Raw genomic sequence first — 19,391 nt, forward strand, 5'->3', positions numbered from 1 at the left:
GTCTCGTCATTCTAAGCAACTTTCATGTAGAAAGTATTTTCATCTGAGCTACGGTTTATTTTATATGATTTTCTAAAGTTTTTAAATCATTTTTTGAATTTATTTAATTAATTTAATTCAACATTATCCAGAATAGTGCATGCTGACATCAGACATCAGCAGTCAACAATTGTTGACTGGGTCAAACTGACGTGTGGGTCCCGTCTGTCATTGACATATCACCCTAACTAACAGATTAGTTAGGTTAATTAGATATTTTAGGTTAATCAAGTTTAATTATTTTAACTAAACAGGATTAGTTAAGTTAATTATTTAGTTAATTAATTTTATTATTAATTTTTTTTTAATTTTTTTAAGGAAACGTTCTGGGGGTTGAGGCCCCGCATGTCTGTGGTACAGAGGCCTATCGGGCGCGGGCGTTAACGGGCGCTGGTGCCCAGCCCAATTGGGCATACGCCCAGATCGACAGGGGGCCGGCCACAGGCGCAGCGAGGCCAGGCAGTGGCAAGGCCATGCTGGGGCGGCGCCAGGGTATCACGCCCTCGATGCGGCTATATCTCCCACGTGTCGAAGCACGACTTAGAGGCATAACCGCATTGAAAGCAATGTCGCAAGTGAGGTAACCTTTACACGACCCATGTAATACATAAGGGAAAGAGATACATAGTTGGCTTACAATTGCCACTTCACACAATACATGAATAAAGCATTACAACATCCAAATACAATCAAGGTCCGACTACAGAACCAAAATAAAGAGCAACCCCAAATGCGACAAGGTCCCCCGATCGACCCCAACTGGGCTCCACTACTGATCAACTAGAAACGAAACAAGACAAAGGACAAGATCTTCATCGAGCTCCTCCTTGAGCTTGGTTGCGTCATCTGCACGGTCTCATCGGCACCTGCAAGCTGGTTTTGGAAGTATCTGTGAGTCACGGGGACTCAGCAATCTCACACCCTCGCGATCAAAACTATTTAAGCTCATGGGTAAGGTAAAGGTATGATGTGGAGCTGCAGCAGGTGACTATCATATATGGTGGCTAACCTATTCGCAAAAGAGAGCGAGAAGAGAAGGCAAAAGCATGGTCGAACAACTATGATCAAGAAGTGATCCTAGAACAACCTACGCCAAACATAACTCCAACACCGTGTTCACTTCCCGGACTCCGCCGAGAAGAGACCATCATGGTTACACACACGGTTGATGTATTTTAATTAAGGTCAACTTCAGGTTTTCTACAACCAGACGTTAACAAATTCCCATCTGCCCATAACCGCGGGCACGGCTTTCGAAAGTTCAAATCCCTGCAGGGGTGTCCCAACTTAGACCATCACAAGCTTTCACGGTCAACGAAGGATATTCCTTCTAGCGGGAAGACCCGATCAGGCTCGGAATCCCGTTTACAAGACATCCTCGACAATGGTAAAACAAGTCCAGCAAGACCACCTGCTGTGCCGACAAATCCCGATAGGAGCTGCACATATCTCGTTCTCAGGGCACACCGGATAAGCTAAGCATACGGGAGCCAACGTAACCCAAGTTGCCAAGGGACGGCCCCGCATGGTGCTCTGGGTTGGACCAACACTTAGAGAAGCACTGGCCCGGGGGTTTAATAAAGATGACCCTTGGGCTGGCCGACCCAAGGGAAAGAAAAGGCTAGGTGGCAAATGGTAAAACCAGTGTTGGGCCTTGCTGGAGGAGTTTTATTCAAGGAGAACTGTCAAGGGGTTCCCATTATAACCCAACCGCGTAAGGAACGCAAAATCCGGGAACATAACACCGATATGATGGAAACTAGGGCGGCAAGAGTGGAACAAAACACCAGGCATAAGGCCGAGCCTTCCACCCTTTACCAAGTATATAGATGCATTAATTAGATAAGAGATATTGTGATATCCCAAAAATATCCATGTTCCAAACATGGAACAAGCTCCAATCTTCACCTGCAACTAGCAACGCTATAAGAGGGGCTGAGCAAAGCGGTAACATAGCCAAACAACGGTTTGCTAGGATGAGGTGGGTTAGAGGCTTGGCTTAACAATATGGGAGGCATGATAAGTAAGTGGTAAGTATCACAGCATAGGCATAGAAAAAGAGCGAGCAACTAGCAAGCAAAGATAGAAGTGATTTCAAGGGTATGGTGATCTTGCCTGAAATCCCGCAAGGAAGAAGAACGAATCCATGAAGAAGACAAATGGACGTAGTCGAACGGGTCGTCACAAACGCGACGTTACCGGAACCAACCCGAAGAAGCAACACCGGAAAGAAGCACACCACATAGTAAACAAACCACACACGAACATGGTATGATATGCGGGATGCGGTATGTGATGCATATGCATGATTTGGAAAGGAATGATAGAACCTGGCCTCAAGTTGGAAATCCAAGAGTGCCACTGGAAAGGTGAGATGATTTCGGTTGAAATCGATATAAAGATCACCGGAATCGGATGCACGGTTTGGAAATGGCAAACAAAACAAGTATGGCACCGGTCTGCGATAATCAGCAAGTAGCCTACTAAATGCATCAAGATAACTATGCTACAGCACTCAAACATGGCAACAAAATACATGGCAGGAATCCACTCATGATGCTTGACAAAAGATGAACAGTGAGCTACGGCTAATTCACTCATTAACAGGTTCAAACAAGCATGGCAAAAATGCAAATGATAACAGGTTTCAGACTTAGTGAAATTAACACAAGTCCAGAATTTAACATCAGGAAGCACACTTTAGAGCATGAAAACTACATGCTACAGGAACTTAACATGGCAAAGCAAGGCATGGCATGAAGCTACTCAAAGCACTTAACAAAAGTCCCTTAGTGACCTTGAGCCAAAAGGGATCAGAACATACAATTGCAAGCATGTGAACATGGCAAAAACATAAACAGATCTCAGACTTGGTGAAAAACTGGAGCATTCAAAAACAGATAACGAGTAGGCATGTTTACGAACTCGATGCACTCACTACAGAGCATGGCATGACAAACTAAGCATACACCCATGAAGAAGACATGGCATAGAAGCTAGACATGGCAAGAACAACATCATAGCATGCACGGATCAATAGCAACATCCTCGACAAAATCGTTAAACATGTCAACAATCTGCCAGGACATTTTATAGCAAAAGTAGAGCTCGATTGACTCAAGCTAGGGTGCTCCATAAATGCAAACAAATACATGTATGTATAGAGCACGACAATATTAACAAAACATCCTTACTGATCATCCTCAAAAGAGGCACGGATCACTAGGAAACAACATGAACATATGGCATAACGACAAAAACAAGACAAGAACTTAGTGAAATTCTAAGTCCCTGAAATCAGCATTACCAATTACGCTACTTTACAAGCTTGTTCTAATCACCACATAGATCACAAAAATACATGGCAAGCACCTCTGTAAATATGGCATGGCATATAACAAAACACATGTAGAGCGCAGGGTCATAGCATGCACACATTAGTCATGGCAAAAATGACAAAATGCCATTTGCTGAAACAGATCTGACAAATTACTCACATAGCCCTCTTCCAACAACATTTTGGGCATCAAGATGAGCTCAAATGGAAATGATGCAATGAGATGAAGTGATGTGCTCGTCGAGACGAACATTTCATATGCTACACGCATGAATTAGAGCTACAGTTGCAGAGTTATGATGATATGAAAAGAGGCATATGAATCGGAAATCCCAGGACTTAGACAAAAAATGAACACACTGAGCGGCAGATAACTAAGATGCGCGCTGGGCGGTGTTTAGCGGGGCTGCTCACCATGGGCCAAGCCCAGCAGAGGAGGAGGTCGGTCTGGGCCAGAGGCTGTTGGGCCTGAGGAGAGGAAGCGGCCCACACGAGCGAGGGCATTGTCCTCCTCGTGCCTGGCGCACGAGCAAGAACAGGGCGGCGGCGCCTAGGTCAACAGCGGTGAGGGACGGCGGGGACCGGCCAGATCCAGGCGCGGGGAGCGGAGGACGAGGCTGCGGGACCCGTTCCCGAGGTCAGCGGGGCTCGGCGGCGCTGGCGTCGCAGATCGGGAGCTCGGCTCCATGGCTGTACAGGGCGGCGGCGGTTGGCACAGGAGACGTGAAGGCGCGAGGAGGCAGAGATCGGCGAGGTGGAGCGCTCCGGCATGGCGCGCGAAGGGCGGCGGGGTCAAGCCGGCGAAGTCGGGCGCTGCTCCGGCACGGGCGGAGCCTGCTGACGGGCGGCGCGGTGGCTCGGGCACCCGGGCGGAGCGGGCGGCGACGAACAGGCCCGGCGCGGCTCGGGCGGGCCGGAGATGGGCCTGGCGGGCCCGCGCGGCGATGTGGTCACGGCGGGGACAGGTGGCAAACTGTGGTTGGAGGAGAGCGGCGGCGGGGCGACATGGCGATGTCTGATTCACCGGAGTGAGGTGGCTGGCTGGGGTGGACGCGTCCGGCGCGGACGGACATGTCCGGCGGCGCGGAGGGAGGAGTTTGCTAGGGTTTGGACTGCGCGAAAAATCGGGGAGAGCCACATATTTATAGGTAGAGGGAGCTAGGAGAGTCCAAATGAGGTGCGGTTTTCGGCCACGCGATCATGATCGAACGACCGAGAGGATGGAGGGGGTTTAGATGGGTTTTGGGACACTTTGCAGGGGTGTTGGGCTGCAACACACACGAGGCCTTTTCGGTCCCTCGGTTAACCGTTGGGGTATCAAACGAAGTCCAAATGGCATGAAACTTGACGGGCGGTTTACCGGTAGTAAACCAAGGCCGCATGACAAGTCTCGGTCCAATCCGAAAACGTTTAGCACCCGCACACGAAAAGAGGTAGAAAGGGACATCGGGTGACATAGGAGCGCCGGATTGCAAAACGGACAACGGGGAAAATGCTCGGATGCATGAGACGAACACGTATGCAAATGCGATGCACATGATGACATGATATGCAATGCATGACAGGCAAGCAATGACAAGGCAACAACAGCGAATAATTGGAGGACACCTGGCACATCGGTCTCGGGGCGTTACACAGGGTACGGGGCAGCAGCTGCTGTGGAAGTGGGTGCGTGGAGCGGTGGCCAGGCAGGGTGAGCAGGACGGCGTGCGGGCGGCGAAGCCAGGCGGCTGCGGGGCCGGCAAGCGAGGCTGCGCTGGGCAGCAGCATCAGTCACGCAGCAGTAGCAGTGCAACGACGAGCAGGGGAGGCGGGCCAAGCGGGGTCGGGGTGCGGCCATGCACCGGGCGCGGACGGCGTGGGTGCGGCGAACAGAGGAAGGCCCGGGACGCGGTCGGGCGGCTTGCAGGGCGCGCACGAGCAGCAATGGCGCGCACGGCGCGGGTGTGGGCGCACGAGCATGCCCGCGCTGTGTTGCGGGCAGGCGAGGTGAGCACGGAGCGGCCGGCGTGGTGTAGGCGGAGCGGAGGGTCGAGCGGCGCGGTGGCGTCAACGGGTGTGCACGGAGGAGCATGACAGGGCGAAGGAGAGATAGGAGGGAGGGGCGCGGGCTCACGGGAGGATGTAGGGAATGAGGCAGCGGTTGTTGGGGAGGACGACGGTGACGACGAGCATGGCGGAGACGGGATGCAGGCCGGCGAGGAAGAGGAGGCAGGCCGGCGAGGTGGCGCGAGCTCCGGGCGGCGGCGTCCTGGGGCGGGGCGGCGAGGTCGTCGCGGCGATGGGCGATGGGATCGGGGGTTTGCCCCAATCCAGATCCAGTCGAGGGAGTGGGGGAAGAGTGGGTGTCGGTGGGAGTTAGATTACGGTAGTGGGGGATATGGGGAATGGGGGGAGGCCCGTTGGGCCGGCCGGCAGTTGGGTCGGCGCTCAGTGGGGCAAGGGGGGCTTTCTGCTTTATTTTTTTGTTCTCTTTTCTTTTTGTTTTGTGTTTTCTTTTTATTTAATTGATTTGTTGTTTCCACCCACTATAAAATACCTAGGCATTTTATAAATGTGTTTATTACACCATAATTAACTATGTAATATTATGCACAAACCGAACATTTTTGTTTTAACGTTTGTAAACTTTTATTATTAACTTTATTTTTAAATTTGAATTTGACTCAGTTTTGAACTAACGGCAGACTATCAACAGAACTGTGGTGACGTGGCATGATTAGCGTTGGATTATTGTAGCACGATTATCCGGGCGTTACAATCTTCCTTGTCCAAGACCCAAGTCAGTCTCGATGGATCAGCTGCTGCTGCCGCTGAAGATGACGATGTCCCAGATACTTCCGAATTAGAAACTTCATTAGACAGTTCCTCAGGCGATGCCTCAGAGTGAATCATATTCACATTTTTGTCGCACTTGTGTTCTTCATCACCTTTTTTACACTAGTTGACAAAAAAGGGGGGAGAATAACATCGAGAGTTTGATAGATTGGCTCTGTTGGATCTGGTGTTTGTGCTTTCTCGCTCCATCTTTTGAGACAATTAGGCCATTCCATGTGCTCTGATGTAAAACTTCTGTTATGGGTTGTAATATTAATAACCCCGCCTACTGCACTATTCCCTCTCGAAGCTTTTTGTTTTGTAGGTGAAATTGTTAACAAAAGTTATAAATGATTGCAATTTACTCTCATTGGATTATCCATCATCAGTGCGAATCATTACCTTGTATGATTGAAAATTTCGACATACTGAAATAAATTGCAAGGAATTCTATTGCATATCAACTAACCCTACATACATCTGGGGGGAGTATATTTCATCATCGAGTCAAGTAACGCAAGTTCACTCTTGTTCGATCTACAACTTACTTATCTATCTTCACTTTGATGATTATCTGTTTTGCCAACAACAGTCCAAAAATGGGGATATTGTTGGTGCTGGGGGCAAATGAAGTCGAAGCAGTGAAGGTTATCATCGAAGATAAAGCTAACGAGAGTGGCCTATAAAAATTGTTGAAGTCTAAGCAATTGGTTCAGTGATTCTTCGAAGCAAATGACAACGCTCGAGGAAGAATGAAGATGAAGTGAAGACGTGGCATTTATTTCGTTGTTCTTCTTCTGTCATTAAGTCATAGGACCACCGTACTATTAAGAGGGGTATAGCATTTCGAAGCTTTGATTCTCTGATGCTAAACCGAAACCTATGAAAGTTGTGAGAGAAATCTCTTTGTGCTCCGAGCAAATACTTGCTAGCAAGAGACTGTGATATTCTTCGATGCGAGAGATTTGCCTTGAACCGAGGAGTTAGCAGTACTTGTTTTCTCAAGTAATGTTACCGTTGCTCCAAATCCGACCGTTGTGAACGTGACTATTGGCCATTGGCTGGACCTCGTGTCCAAAATGGCCATTTCCCATCTGGGAAGGCTATGGTTGTAAATAGCCACCCCGCACCGGCTTTGTCTGGTGGCTGCTCTGTTTGATTATGAGAAGATTGTTGAGCAACCCCCTCTGTGAGCGATTTGAGTTTAAAATCCACCGAGAGAAAAACCCTAGAGCTGAAGAATTAGATAGTGGTTCAGCATCACAGGAATCTAAGTTTAGTACACTCCGTTTATTACTCTTGAGAGCTACAAACTCTCTAGACGGTTAGTTGTCAAGTTCTTCAGAGACCAAGGGTAATTGTGGTTTTCGAAGAAGTCTGTAAAGGTTCCAAGATCACCTTCAAGTATCTACCACGAGTGATCGCCATCAGTTGACGAATCGATTGTCGATGATAATATGGTGAAGAGAATTTATCTTCCGAGTTAAGTCACAACCCCTCCAACCAGACGTAGTCCTTGTGCAGAAGGACAAACTGGTCGAACAAATACCTTGTCGCCGTCGAGCACCTTTGGTCATCTCTGTTACTCAAGTTTACTTTCGATGCATTCCATTCGTGTAATTTACTTTGATGCTTGTTCTAGTTTTCTTACGGTTCTTTGTTGTAGTTCATCTTAGATTGTTTATCACTTTTTCCGCAGCTGGGTTTTCAGAGATTTAAGTTGGCCGAAGAAAATTGAAAACTCCCATTCACCCCCCTCTAATAGACATATTTTGTTCCTACAACCCTAGAGGTTCACGCTTGAGGAGTTGCACGACAGAGTCGTATCGGAGTGCTGAAGGAGGAATCACCCTCAATAACCACGACTGATTAGCTACACCGTAGAGTTAGCATCGAGAATGCGTTACGAGGTATCACCCTTGGCACTAGATGGTAGCTCTGCAGAGTCGTACAACTAAAGGGGGTGAGGTGATGTGTCGGGCCCTGGACGTCGATCACGTTGATCGAGTCATCTGGTAATCCAGCGAGGGTGTCGGCGTTCTGGGAACGGGGGTCCCCAGACTTGCCTGCCTGCGGCGTGGCTCAAAGGGGGGCCAGCGCGGCCCATCTTCACCAACACAAACCCAAGACCCTCGCGAGGGGCCAAGCCTCGCGGGGCGGACGACGCGGAGCTTCCTCAGGCGCGGCCTCGTCAGGCTGGCTCGCGAGGAGGCGGAGAGATCAAGGCCGGGTACCTCACGAGGTGCCCGTGACGCAAGCCATGACGACCGGGGGCGCCAGGCGGGTGCCAGCCCGCGCAGTGTCCTCCCTTCCACTTTGGTGCAAAGGGGGCAAGCGCAGCCGCGGAGTACCGAGGCATCAGGCAAAGGTTGCCGTTTCGGTGCAACGAGACCAAGACCAGGAGGACTACGAGACGGAGGTCACCGTGGAGCCCAAGACGGCGTCGTCACTAGAGCTTTGCGCAGGCGAAGACTACTTTTGTCAGGATAGCTGATACTAGTTGTCCCCCTTCAAATTAGCCTGCCATTGTTGGCTCCCTTCTCGCTCGATATTTGGGAAGAGGACCAGGGCCTCTATAAATAGGACCAGCCACCCACAGAGCAAAGGGGGCCGGGGGGTTGGAAGGATAGAGAAGATCAGGTAGAGAGAGAGAGAAGGGTGACTGAGCTCCTCCCAGCAGTTCATTGCCCCAGCCAAGAACAGACCCTCGCGACGCTGTTCTTCCTTGTATTGTTCATCATCATCAGCCCAAGAGGCAATCCACCACACCACACACTGGAGTAGGGTATTACACCACAACGGTGGCCTGAACCAGTATAAACCTTGCGTCTCTTGTGTTGTTCTTTCCTTAGTTTAGATCCTAACAAGGCGGAGGAGTGCAGGTAGGTAGGAGGTGAAATCTCCGCGCGCACCCCAGTGTTCGAACCTCAAGGGTCTGCCGGAACCCGAAATCCGACATTTGGCGCGCCGGGTAGGGGTGCGTCGGGATTCGTCTTCCACCACCCCGTTCTCCTCCGACCATCACGCCCATGTCTGACGCTCGTCGGGCCCGCGCTGAGCGCCGGGCCGCGCTCGCTTCCCGCGTCGCCCAGACGGCCCCTGTCGGCGGGCGTCCTCGCCGTTCCCCGTCACCTGCCGTCAACACCGCCACCGGCCCGGCAGGGGACGAGCAGCAAGCATCGTCCCAGCATCCGTCCGTGCGGCAAGACGACCGCACCGCAACTCCCTCGCTCACCCCAGCTGGTTCTTCGTCCCGCGCGCTCCACGCGCCCATGGAGCCCCGCAACCTCTTCCCCGCCCATCGCGCTGCACCAACACCCCCGGTCGTCGCGGCCCTCTTGGGCGGCTCGCAGGCGCCGCCTACAAGTCACCACGTCAAGCCGTTCATCCGCCGGGTCAGCGCCGCTTCCACGCGGCAGGGGGCTCCCCTGGACCGGGCGGCGCCCGAGGCCGGCCTGACCTTCAGCTCGGAGGACCATCCCTCCAACTCGGCCTGCTCGGGTGCGCTCCCCATGCTGTGCACCCCCACCATCTGCCAGGTGGCCGTCACCAGAACCCTCATTGATGGCGGCGCGGGCCTCAGCATGCTCTTGGTCGAGGCCTTCAACCTCCTCTGCATACCCCTGGAACGGCTGCAACCCAGTCGGCCCTTCTCAGGCGTTGGGGGCAAGTCGTCCAGCTCCTTGGGACAGATCCGGCTCCCAGTGACCTTCGGCACCTACGACAACTTCCGCACGGAGCTGGTCGACTTCGACATCGCCCCCATCGGCCTCCCCTACAACGCCATCCTCGGCTACCCAGCGCTGGCCCAGTTCATGGACGCGACGCACCCGGCGTACAACCTCATGAAGATGACCGGGAGCAGCGGTGTCCTCACTGTGCACGGGGACACCGGGGACGCGCTACGGGTGCTCAAGCTCGCCTTCAAGACGGCGGCGTCGGCGCAGCCCGCCGACTTGGAGACCCCCGGGCCCAAGGGGGCTGCACCCGCCAAGAAGAAACAGTTGTTCACCCAAGACAAGGCAGAAACCAAGCAGATACCCGTCGATGAGGACGGATCCACCAACGCCACTTTCACCATAGGCGCCCACCTCAAACCCGAGCAGGAGAAGGCCCTGGTCGGGTTCCTGCGCGCAAACAAGAAGGTATTCGCTTGGGAGCCTGACCAGTTGGCAAGGATCCCCAGGAGTGTAATCGAGCATCACCTCAACGTGTGCCCCAACGTGCGCCCTATGAAGCAGAAAGCCAGGCGGCAGTCCACAGAAAAGCAGGCCTTCATCGTCCAAGAGACCCGCAAATTAGAAGCCGTTGGGGTCATTCGCGAGGTCCGATACCCGGATTGGTTGGCCAACCCTGTCGTTGTGCCAAAGAAGGGAGGGAAGGAGCGCATGTGTGTCGACTTCACCAATCTCAACAAAGCATGCCCGTAAGATCCTTTCCCGCTCCCCCGCATCGACCAGATCGTCGATTCCACTGCGGAATGCGACCTGTTATGCTTCTTGGATGCCTTCTCTGGGTATCACCAGATCAAGATGGCGGTAGAAGACGTCGAGAAGACAACCTTCCTAACCCCGTGTGGGGTGTACTGCTACACATGCATGCCATTCGGGCTGCGTAACGCAGGGGCGACCTTCCAGCGGCTGATGCACATCACCTTGGGCCCGCAGCTCGGGAAGAATGTTGAAGCTTACGTCAATGACATTGTGGTAAAGTCTCGGGAGGCCGGGACCTTGATACAAGACTTGGAGGAAACCTTCGCGAGCCTCAACGCAGTGAACCTACGGCTCAACCTAGAGAAGTGTGTGTTCGGAGTCCCCTCAGGCAAGCTCTTGGGTTTCCTCGTGTCCCACCGAGGCATCGAGGCTAACCCAGAGAAAGTAAAGGCAGTGGAAGACATGAGCCCGCCAAAGACCCTCAGAGAAATGCAGAAACTCACGGGGCGCGTGACCGCGCTAGGGCGCTTCATCTCCAAGTTGGGGGAACGAGCACTACCCTTCTTCCAGCTACTGAAGAAAAAGGGGCCCTTTGAGTGGACTGAAGAGGCCGACAAGGCGTTCCAGGATCTCAAGAGATATCGGACCAGCCCACCGGTCATGGTGGCTCCGTGCCCTCAAGAGCCCCTGGTGCTTTACCTCGCCGCCACTCCCTACTCCGCCAGCGCAGCCTTGGTGGCAGTCAGAGAGGAGCGCCGAATCAAAACCGCGGCAGTAGCCCAAGACAAGGCAGAACAGGGACAAGGAAGGCCTACAGAAACTGCCACCACGGCTGAGGAGGATCAGCCACCGTAGAGGGGCGCACCGAAGGCGGAAGAGGCCCCTCTTCCAAATGGCCAGTCTCAAGAGGCCTCATTACCTCAAGAGGCGCCACGGTCTCCGAAGGGAGCCACCAGCACTGATGCACTCCATCTCGTTGAGCACCCAGTGTACTTCATCAGCACGGTGTTGCGGGATGCAAGGGCACGGTACCCCATGCCTCAAAAACTCCTCCTCGCGCTACTGGTGGCCTCGCGCAAGCTGCGGCACTATTTTCAGGGTCACCCCATCAAGGTCGTCTCGTCATACCCCCTGGAGAGAGTGCTCAGGAGCCCTAATTCAGCTGGAAGGGTCGCTGAGTGGAACATAGAACTGCAAGCGTTTTAGCTCGAATTCAGCACGACCAGAGTCATCAAGGGAGCAGCGTTGGCGGATTTTGTGGCAGAATGGACGAAGGCGCCAGGCCTCAAGGCCGACGAGGATCGGTCCCTGTCCCCGGGAAGCGAGGCGCCAGAAGGTTGGGTCATGTACTTCGATGGGGCGTTCTCCAGGCATGGCGCTGGGGCTGGGGCGGTGCTTATATCGCCCGCTCAGGACAAGCTCTATTACACCGTGCAGCTCTGTTTCCAGCAAGGTGAAAAGGTCTCCAACAACATAGCAGAGTATGAAGGTTTAATAGAGGGCTTGAAGGCCGCGGCTGCCCTGGGGTGAAATGCCTCACCATCAAGGGCGATTTGCAGCTCCTTGTCAATTTCTCCAATAAGGTGTACGAGCCGAAGGATGAGCACATGGAAGCCTACCTAGCGGAGGTCCGCAAGATGGAGAAGCAGTTATGGGGGTTGGAGTTGCAGCATGTGCCCCGTGACACCAATCAGGAGGCCGACGACATCGCCAAACGGGTGTCCAGGCGGTTACCTCAGGAGCCTGGCGTTTTCGAGGAGCGGCTCTTCAAGCCATCAGCCCTGCCATCATTATCGAACACGGCTCAGCCCCGGGAGGAGCTCCCCCAGCCACCTGCCTCAGGGGCTCCGGCCTGTGGCCCGGCCTCAGGAGCACGCCTGCTCCTGACGATGGAACCTCAGGAGGGATGTTGGATCGCGGAGCTCCGGAGTTACCTAACACAAGGGACCCTGCCGGAGAAGGAGGAAGAAGCGGAGCGAGTGGCACGCCAGGCCACGGCATACTGCATCAAGGATGGAGAGCTCTACCGGAAGCGGCCAAACGATGTATCCCTGCGCTGCATCTCCAGGGAGCAAGGGAAGGAACTGCTGGAAGATATACATGGCGGAGACTGTGGACATCATTCATCATCACGGACCCTCGTCGGCAAGGCGTTCCGTAGTGGGTTTTATTAGCCCACCGCGCTCAATGACGCCGTTGAACTAGTGAAAGCTTGTGAGGCCTGCCAGTTCCACGCCAAGCAGATCCATCAGCCAGCAGGAGGCTTGCAGACTATACCCCTTTCATGGCCATTCGCAGTCTGGGGGCTGGACATCTTGAGCCCGTTTCCTCGGGCGCTCGGGGGCTACCGCTACCTCTACGTCGCTGTGGACAAGTTCACCAAGTGGGCTGAAGTAGAGGCGGTCCGCACCATTCCCGCGGGTTCCGCGGTCAAGTTCATCAAGGGCATCGTGAGCCGGTTCGGGGTGCCGAATCGCATCATCACGGACAACAGTTCGCAGTTCACCAGTAACCTCTTCAAAACATACTGTGCTAACCTTGGAACGCAGATATGCTACGCTTCGGTGGCGCACCCCCGAAGCAACGGCCAGGCCGAGCGAGCCAACGCGGAGGTCCTGAGGGGCCTCAAGACCAGGATGTTCAAGAAGAAGCTGGAGGCCTGCGGCAGAGGTTGGTACAACGAGCTTCAGTCCGTGTTGTGGTCCATCCGCACAACCGCGACCAAGCCGACTGGAGAGACCCCGATCTTCCTGGTCTACGGGGCCGAAGCGGTCCTCCCTCACGAGGTCAGACGTCGCTCCGCGCGGGTCCTGGCGTTTGACGAGGCGCAGCAGGACACCATGCGGGGGATGGACCTCGTGCTGGGGGAGGAACGTCGCCGAGAAGCCGCGCTACGAGCGACGAGGTACCAACAAGTACTGCGGCGATATCACTGCCGCAACATCCGCCCCAGAACTCTCGAGGTAGGAGACCTCGTGCTCAGGCGGGTTCTCTCCAGAAAAGGCCCAGAGCCTGTGAAGAAGGCGAATGCCTGTGAAGCTATCACTTTGGGAAAAGGCCCAGAGCCTGAAGAAGGCGAATGCCTGTGAAGCTATCGTGGGTTTGGAAAAGGCCCAGAGCCTGTGAAGAAGCGAATGCCTTGAAGCTATCGCGTTTTGGAAAAGCCCAGAGCCTAAAGAAGGCGAATGCCTGTGAAGCTATCGCGTTTTGGAAAGGCCCAGAGCCTGTGAAGAAGGCGAATCTATGAAGCTATCGTTTGAAAAGGCCCAGAGCCTGAAGAAGGCGAATGCCTGTGAAGCTATCGCGTTTTGGAAGGCCCGAGCCTGTGAAGAAGGCCAACGCCTGTGAAGCTCGCCGCCCGTGACACTCTCACGTAATAATGAGTTGGGGTGTACACGCCCCGGAGTCCTCAGGAAGCGCCGGCTCAGGCCCTGGGGCTCCCTCCCACGCCCTAGTGGCAGCACTAGCTCCGACGCTTGGTGAGAAGACGTTGAAGAACTAGATTAGGTGCCGACGCGGCTTTTCATATTTGCTTTCCGCCAGTTGGCTTTCCTTCTCATTCGAAGTCCTTCTCTTTCGAAGTTTTGTTGAAGTTGTTGCCGTCTTTGGCTTGTGGTTCTTCGACTTTTCACTCTCCTGCCTCGATTTCTCTTGTGCAAGGCCTCACGAGGGGGGCAGCTGAGCGCCCTCGCGAGTGTTCCTATCCTAGTCATTCAAAGAGTTCGCGACCTGGGCCCACTACAGGAGCACCCCTCCAGTCCGTGCCCCACGGGCACCGCGACACAAACAAAGGGCCTGGGTCGGTCGCCCCCCATGGCCGGGGCCGGGAACTATCCACGCTCGGGCACGTAGCCGGAAGGTACGATAACGAAAGCAAAACGATGATTAACAGCAATAACCCAAACACGCCCCCGCGGGGCTCCACACTACTGTCTTTGTTATGCAGGAAAAAGGAAAAGAAAGAACAAATCTGGTGCAACTCGCCACGCACCGGCCCGCAGGGGAGGCCCGAGCTGCCTCCGGAGCTCAGGCGGACTCCCTCTCGCGCTTCACCAGGGCGCGACGACGGGCGGACACGTTGCCACCTCCCAAGCAGATACGACGGCATGGAGGCTGACCGCGGCCACCGCTAGAAGAGTCGCCGCCTAAAGAAGAACCGGAGAATCTTGAGGAACCCTGAGCGCCGCCGGCCGCGCGAGCGCTGCCCTCTCCATCATCACCGGAGCTGGGTTCCCAGCCGCGGTCGTCACCCTCGGGACAACACCCTGCGCGGCGACCATCTTCCCCGAACACCCTCACGTAGAGGGTGGCATCACCGTCCAACTTGAAGTGTAGGGTGCACCGACGGCTCAGGCCACGCGCGCGGGCAAACGTCTGCCAACCGCGGGCCAGGGACAGGCTCCCGGCCGCGGAGACCTCCAGTGAGACCCATGAGGCCCGGCTGCTGCAGCCGTCGGCCTGGAGCCAGAGGCCGCCCGGAGCGCCGGCCGGGAGCTCGCCAAGGAGGAAGCGAGGAAGTGGAAGCCGGGTGCTAGTCAGCCCCGCAGACCACACGACGAACTCCGGCAGCACTTCAGCAGCGCGAAAGCGCGGCCTAGGGGGACGCGCAGCCGGAGCGCGCCCCCCGACCGCAGCAATCCGCCCGTCGCTGTGCTGAAGATCGCCCCCACGGCCGCGGGGAGCCACCGTGGTGGCCACAGGATGTTTGCGAGGGCGCCCTCGGCCGCGCTTGGGTGGGGTAGAGGCGGGCTCAACCTGGCGAGCCTTCCCCTTCTCTGCTGCCGAGAACCTCCTCGACAGGGCCATGAAGAGAAAGGAGAAGCAAGGGGGGATGAACTGGAAGGGCGCGCGCCGGTCCATACTTATAGCTGGCGATGGCCAACCAACGGCCCCCACGATCGCAGGTAATTATGACCCGCTTTACATGCAGGGACTTGTTCAATCCGTGCAGTTGCTGAGGCGCCATGGGGAAGTGGAGGCGCCCACGTCCAATCAACCGCCACGCGGCGCCCAAGGCCGCAGGCTGTTAGGGCCCGCGGCGCTTCGCTCTTGCCCTTCCGCCTCCCTGCACGGCCAAGTCCGGGCGCGCCTTGGGCCCGGGGGCTACTGTCGGCGTTCTGGGAACGGGGGTCCCCAGACTTGCCTGCCTGCGGCCTGCGGCGTGGCTCAAAGGGGGGCCCAGCGCGGCCCATCTTCACCAACACAAACCCAAGACCCTCGCGAGGGGCCAAGCCTCGCGGGGCGGACGACGCGGAGCTTCCTCAGGCGCGGCCTCGTCAGGCTGGCTCACGAGGAGGCGGAGAGATCAAGGCGGGGTACCTCACGAGGTGCCCGTGACGCAAGCCATGACGACCGGGGGCGCCAGGCGGGTGCCAGCCCGCGCAGTGTCCTCCCTTCCACTTTGGTGCAAAGGGGGCAAGCGCGGCCGCAGAGTACCGAGGCATCAGGCAAAGGTTGCCGTTTCAGTGCAACGAGACCAAGACCAGGAGGACTACGAGATGGAGGTCATCGTGGAGCCCAAGACGGCGTCGTCACCAGAGCTTTGCGCAGGCGAAGACTATTTTTGTCAGGATAGCTGATACTAGCTGTCCCCCTTCAAATTAGCCCGCCATTGTTGGCTCCCTTCCCGCTCGATATTTGGGAAGAGGACCAGGGCCTCTATAAATAGGACCAGCCACCCACAGAGCAAAGGGGGCTAGGGGTTGGAAGGATAGAGAAGATCAGGTAGAGAGAGAGAGAGAAGGGTGACTGAGCTCCTCCCAGCAGTTCGTCGCCCCAGCCAAGAACAGACCCTCGCGAGGCTGTTCTTCCTTGTATTGTTCATCATCATCAGCCCAAGAGGCAATCCACCACACCACACACTGGAGTAGGGTATTACACCACAACGGTGGCCCGAACCAGTATAAACCTTGCGTCTCTTGTGCTGTTCTTTCCTTAGTTTAGATCCTAACAAGGCGGAGGAGTGTAGGTAGGTAGGAGGCGAAATCTCCATGCGCACCCCAGTGTTCGAACCTCAAGGGTCTGCCGGAACCCGAAATCCGACAGAGGGCAACAGGGACAAGGTGATGGGTCATTGATGGATCACTAACCAACATATACTAAGCATATAGGATAAACACGTAAGGTACAAAAGCATGTTACAAAAGTAGGCTATTCATCAAAATAGGAGCAATCAAGTACAGTAGCAAAATCTTATGCAAGCATGAGAGAATGGAATGGATGATATAGGAATGATCAAGGGGGTTTGCTTGCCTGGAAGCTCTGCGAATGAAAGGAATCTTCGGAAGCGTAGCTGTAGTCGAACACCGAAGTATCAACGGTCTCGGGGTCTACCGGAGAGGAAGGCGGGGAAAGAAACAATAAATAACAGGCATACAAAGCAACAGAAAGCATGACATGACCGTAAGCTATGCTAAGGGTGACCTAACGAAGGGCTACGCGTTACAAACGGAGCGGGGAATATTTTCCCGGCTACAGGCATTTATCAGACAAATGATCTAGAGGGGGAGGTTCCAAGTTTGCAGTGTTAGAGGCATGTGACAGGTATGTGGATAGCGTATTCAGATTCGTCACATTTCTCTGAGGAACTTCCATATATAAATTATTTTCATCTGAGTTATAAATTATTTTATATGATTTTTCAAAGTTTTCATCATTTTTTAAAAATACTGTTAATTTGAATTATATAGGGAAAATGCTATGTGTACCCTCTGTGTACACAGCCAGGAGGCCGATAGTAGGCAAGCGGGGTCCGGTCAACAACGGGTTGACCTAGTCCACATTTGACCGGTCAACAGACGAGTAGTGCAAGTGGGTCCCGCATGTTATTGTTATTTTAACATTAATTTAGCATCAAACTTAGCCGTGGCCCCATTTGTCATTGATACAATAGGGTAATTAACACTAAACTAATCTATATCTAACTAATATGTTGACTAATTAGTAGAGCCGGCCCCCTTGCCAGTGACCCAAACCGGACACACACACACGCTCGCACAGGCGGACACTCGCCCATGGCCAAGGCCACAGCCGAGGTGAGCGTGGCAGCGGCGAGCGCCGGCACGCGTGGGCGGAAGGGCGAGTAGCGGGCGCCGGGGGCCAGTCAGGGGCCGGCAGGCGCGGACGGTTTGCGACGGCGATAGGAGAGGCCAGTCAGGGGCCGGCAGGCGCGGACGGTTTGCGACGGCGATAGGAGACAGCGACAGTAACAGTGAATGGGGCGGCGGGCGAGGTGCGGTTACAGTTGTGGCGGGCGTAGGCGGGGCGCCCGTCAGGGGAGGCCGCAAGCAGGGCAAGGCCGGGCATGGCTAGCGGTGGGGTAGGGCGCGTGGCAAGCGCGAGGCCGCGGGACTAGCGAAGGCGGGCGCGGGGAAGCAGGGCACGGTTGGAGAGGCGAGCAGCGGCGGCTGCGAAACGGCAAGGTGCAGCAGGTACAGTGAGCAGCAGCTGTAACAAGCAGTAGCGGCGATGGCGTCGGTGCTGGAGGCCGCAGCAAGCAGCGCGCGGGGCGGCATCTAGCGGGCGGCTAGGAGCAGCTGCAGACGCGGCTGCCGTTCACGCGCACACGCTGGGGCACTAGGCGTGGGCATGGCGCGGGGGTGAGCGCGAGGTGAGCCTGGGCATGGCGAGGCGGCGGTGCCGCGGGGAAAACGAGGAGGGAGATGGGGTAGTGCTCACTTGGGAAAGCCGCAGGAGAGGTTGGGGAAGTCAGAGGAGGCCGGGATGAGGCGGATCGAACGGCGGGGTTTCGGTGGCTGTAGAGGAAGGGGATGAAGCAGGCCGTGTCGGTAGTTCTCCTGGGCTTCGATCTGACGGCGAGGAAGATGAAGACGAAGCCTGCGGTGGTGCCGGACATCGCGGAACGAAGAACGGTGGCTGGTGGCCGTGTGCACGGCGACGGCGCAGCCGGAGGAAGATGGGGGAATCTAAGAGTTAGGGTTGTCCCTTATCCTCATGTTTTTTTTTTTTGAGAACGAAGAACTGACAACGTTGTGTGCCATACAAATGAACTCCGGGGGATCTAAAAGCCACACATGGCTTGCCCTTATCCTCATGTGGCGCAGCAGTGTGCCGCGTCAGCATACCTGGCCAAACGGCCGGCCGGCACGGCCTGGCCCATCCTAATTGTGCCTAGCCCGGCATGGCCCGCCAGAGCACGATTACTATATGGGTCGTGCCGTGCCGGCCCGCGTGCTGCGTCCCCATGCACAGGCACGGCTCAGTTAGTAAATAGGCCGGCACGTTGGCCCGTTTAGCACGGTGGGCCGTATATTTTTAGCCTATTATTTAACACACTGAGCGTTTTTTAGCCTAGTTTTACATGTTGATCCGTATATAAATGTAGAAAAAAATAAAAAAAAACTTAATCAGGCCGTGCCGTGTCGGCCTGCGTGCCCAGCCTCCAGGCCGAGGCACGGCCCAGGGCGTGCTACGTGCCGGGCCCGGCCCGTTTAGCCCGTGTCGTGCCTGGCCTAAGGCGGGCCGTGCCGACGTGCTCACGGGTCGGCCCGAAAAAACCGGCCCATTTGGCCAGCTATAAGCGTCAGGCGTGCGCGGCCATGGTGCCTTGGCCTTCTCCTGTAGCGAGGGGAGGACGAACGGCAGGGGCTGTTGGAATGGGCCGCATTGTGTGCGCCTAGAGCCCTGTCCAACAGTACACCCTATTCCTTTTATTATATTTTATTTTTTGCTTTCTGTTTTCTTTTATTCTTAATAGCAAACAGGCTTTAGTAAATATGGGACATAGCCCATAAATATAGTGCAAT

At 55.1% G+C, this 19,391-nt stretch overlaps 1 protein-coding gene across 1 annotated transcript; it reads right to left on the reverse strand.

Moving 5' to 3' along the window:
• Positions 1–803: 803 nt before the first annotated feature.
• Positions 804–18,644, reverse strand: LOC125551823. The gene is made up of 3 exons (XM_048715193.1): positions 18,304–18,644; positions 16,879–16,955; positions 804–912 (listed from the first exon to the last, which is right to left on the reverse strand). Exons 1-3 carry the CDS (start codon positions 18,479–18,481, stop codon positions 820–822), a joined length of 348 nt encoding a protein of 115 aa, XP_048571150.1. The 5' UTR covers positions 18,482–18,644; the 3' UTR covers positions 804–819.
• Between the last annotated feature and the right edge of the window lie 747 nt (positions 18,645–19,391).

This window comes from Triticum urartu, chromosome 4, assembly GCF_003073215.2.
Source record: "Triticum urartu cultivar G1812 chromosome 4, Tu2.1, whole genome shotgun sequence".
Lineage (NCBI taxonomy): Eukaryota > Viridiplantae > Streptophyta > Magnoliopsida > Poales > Poaceae > Triticum > Triticum urartu.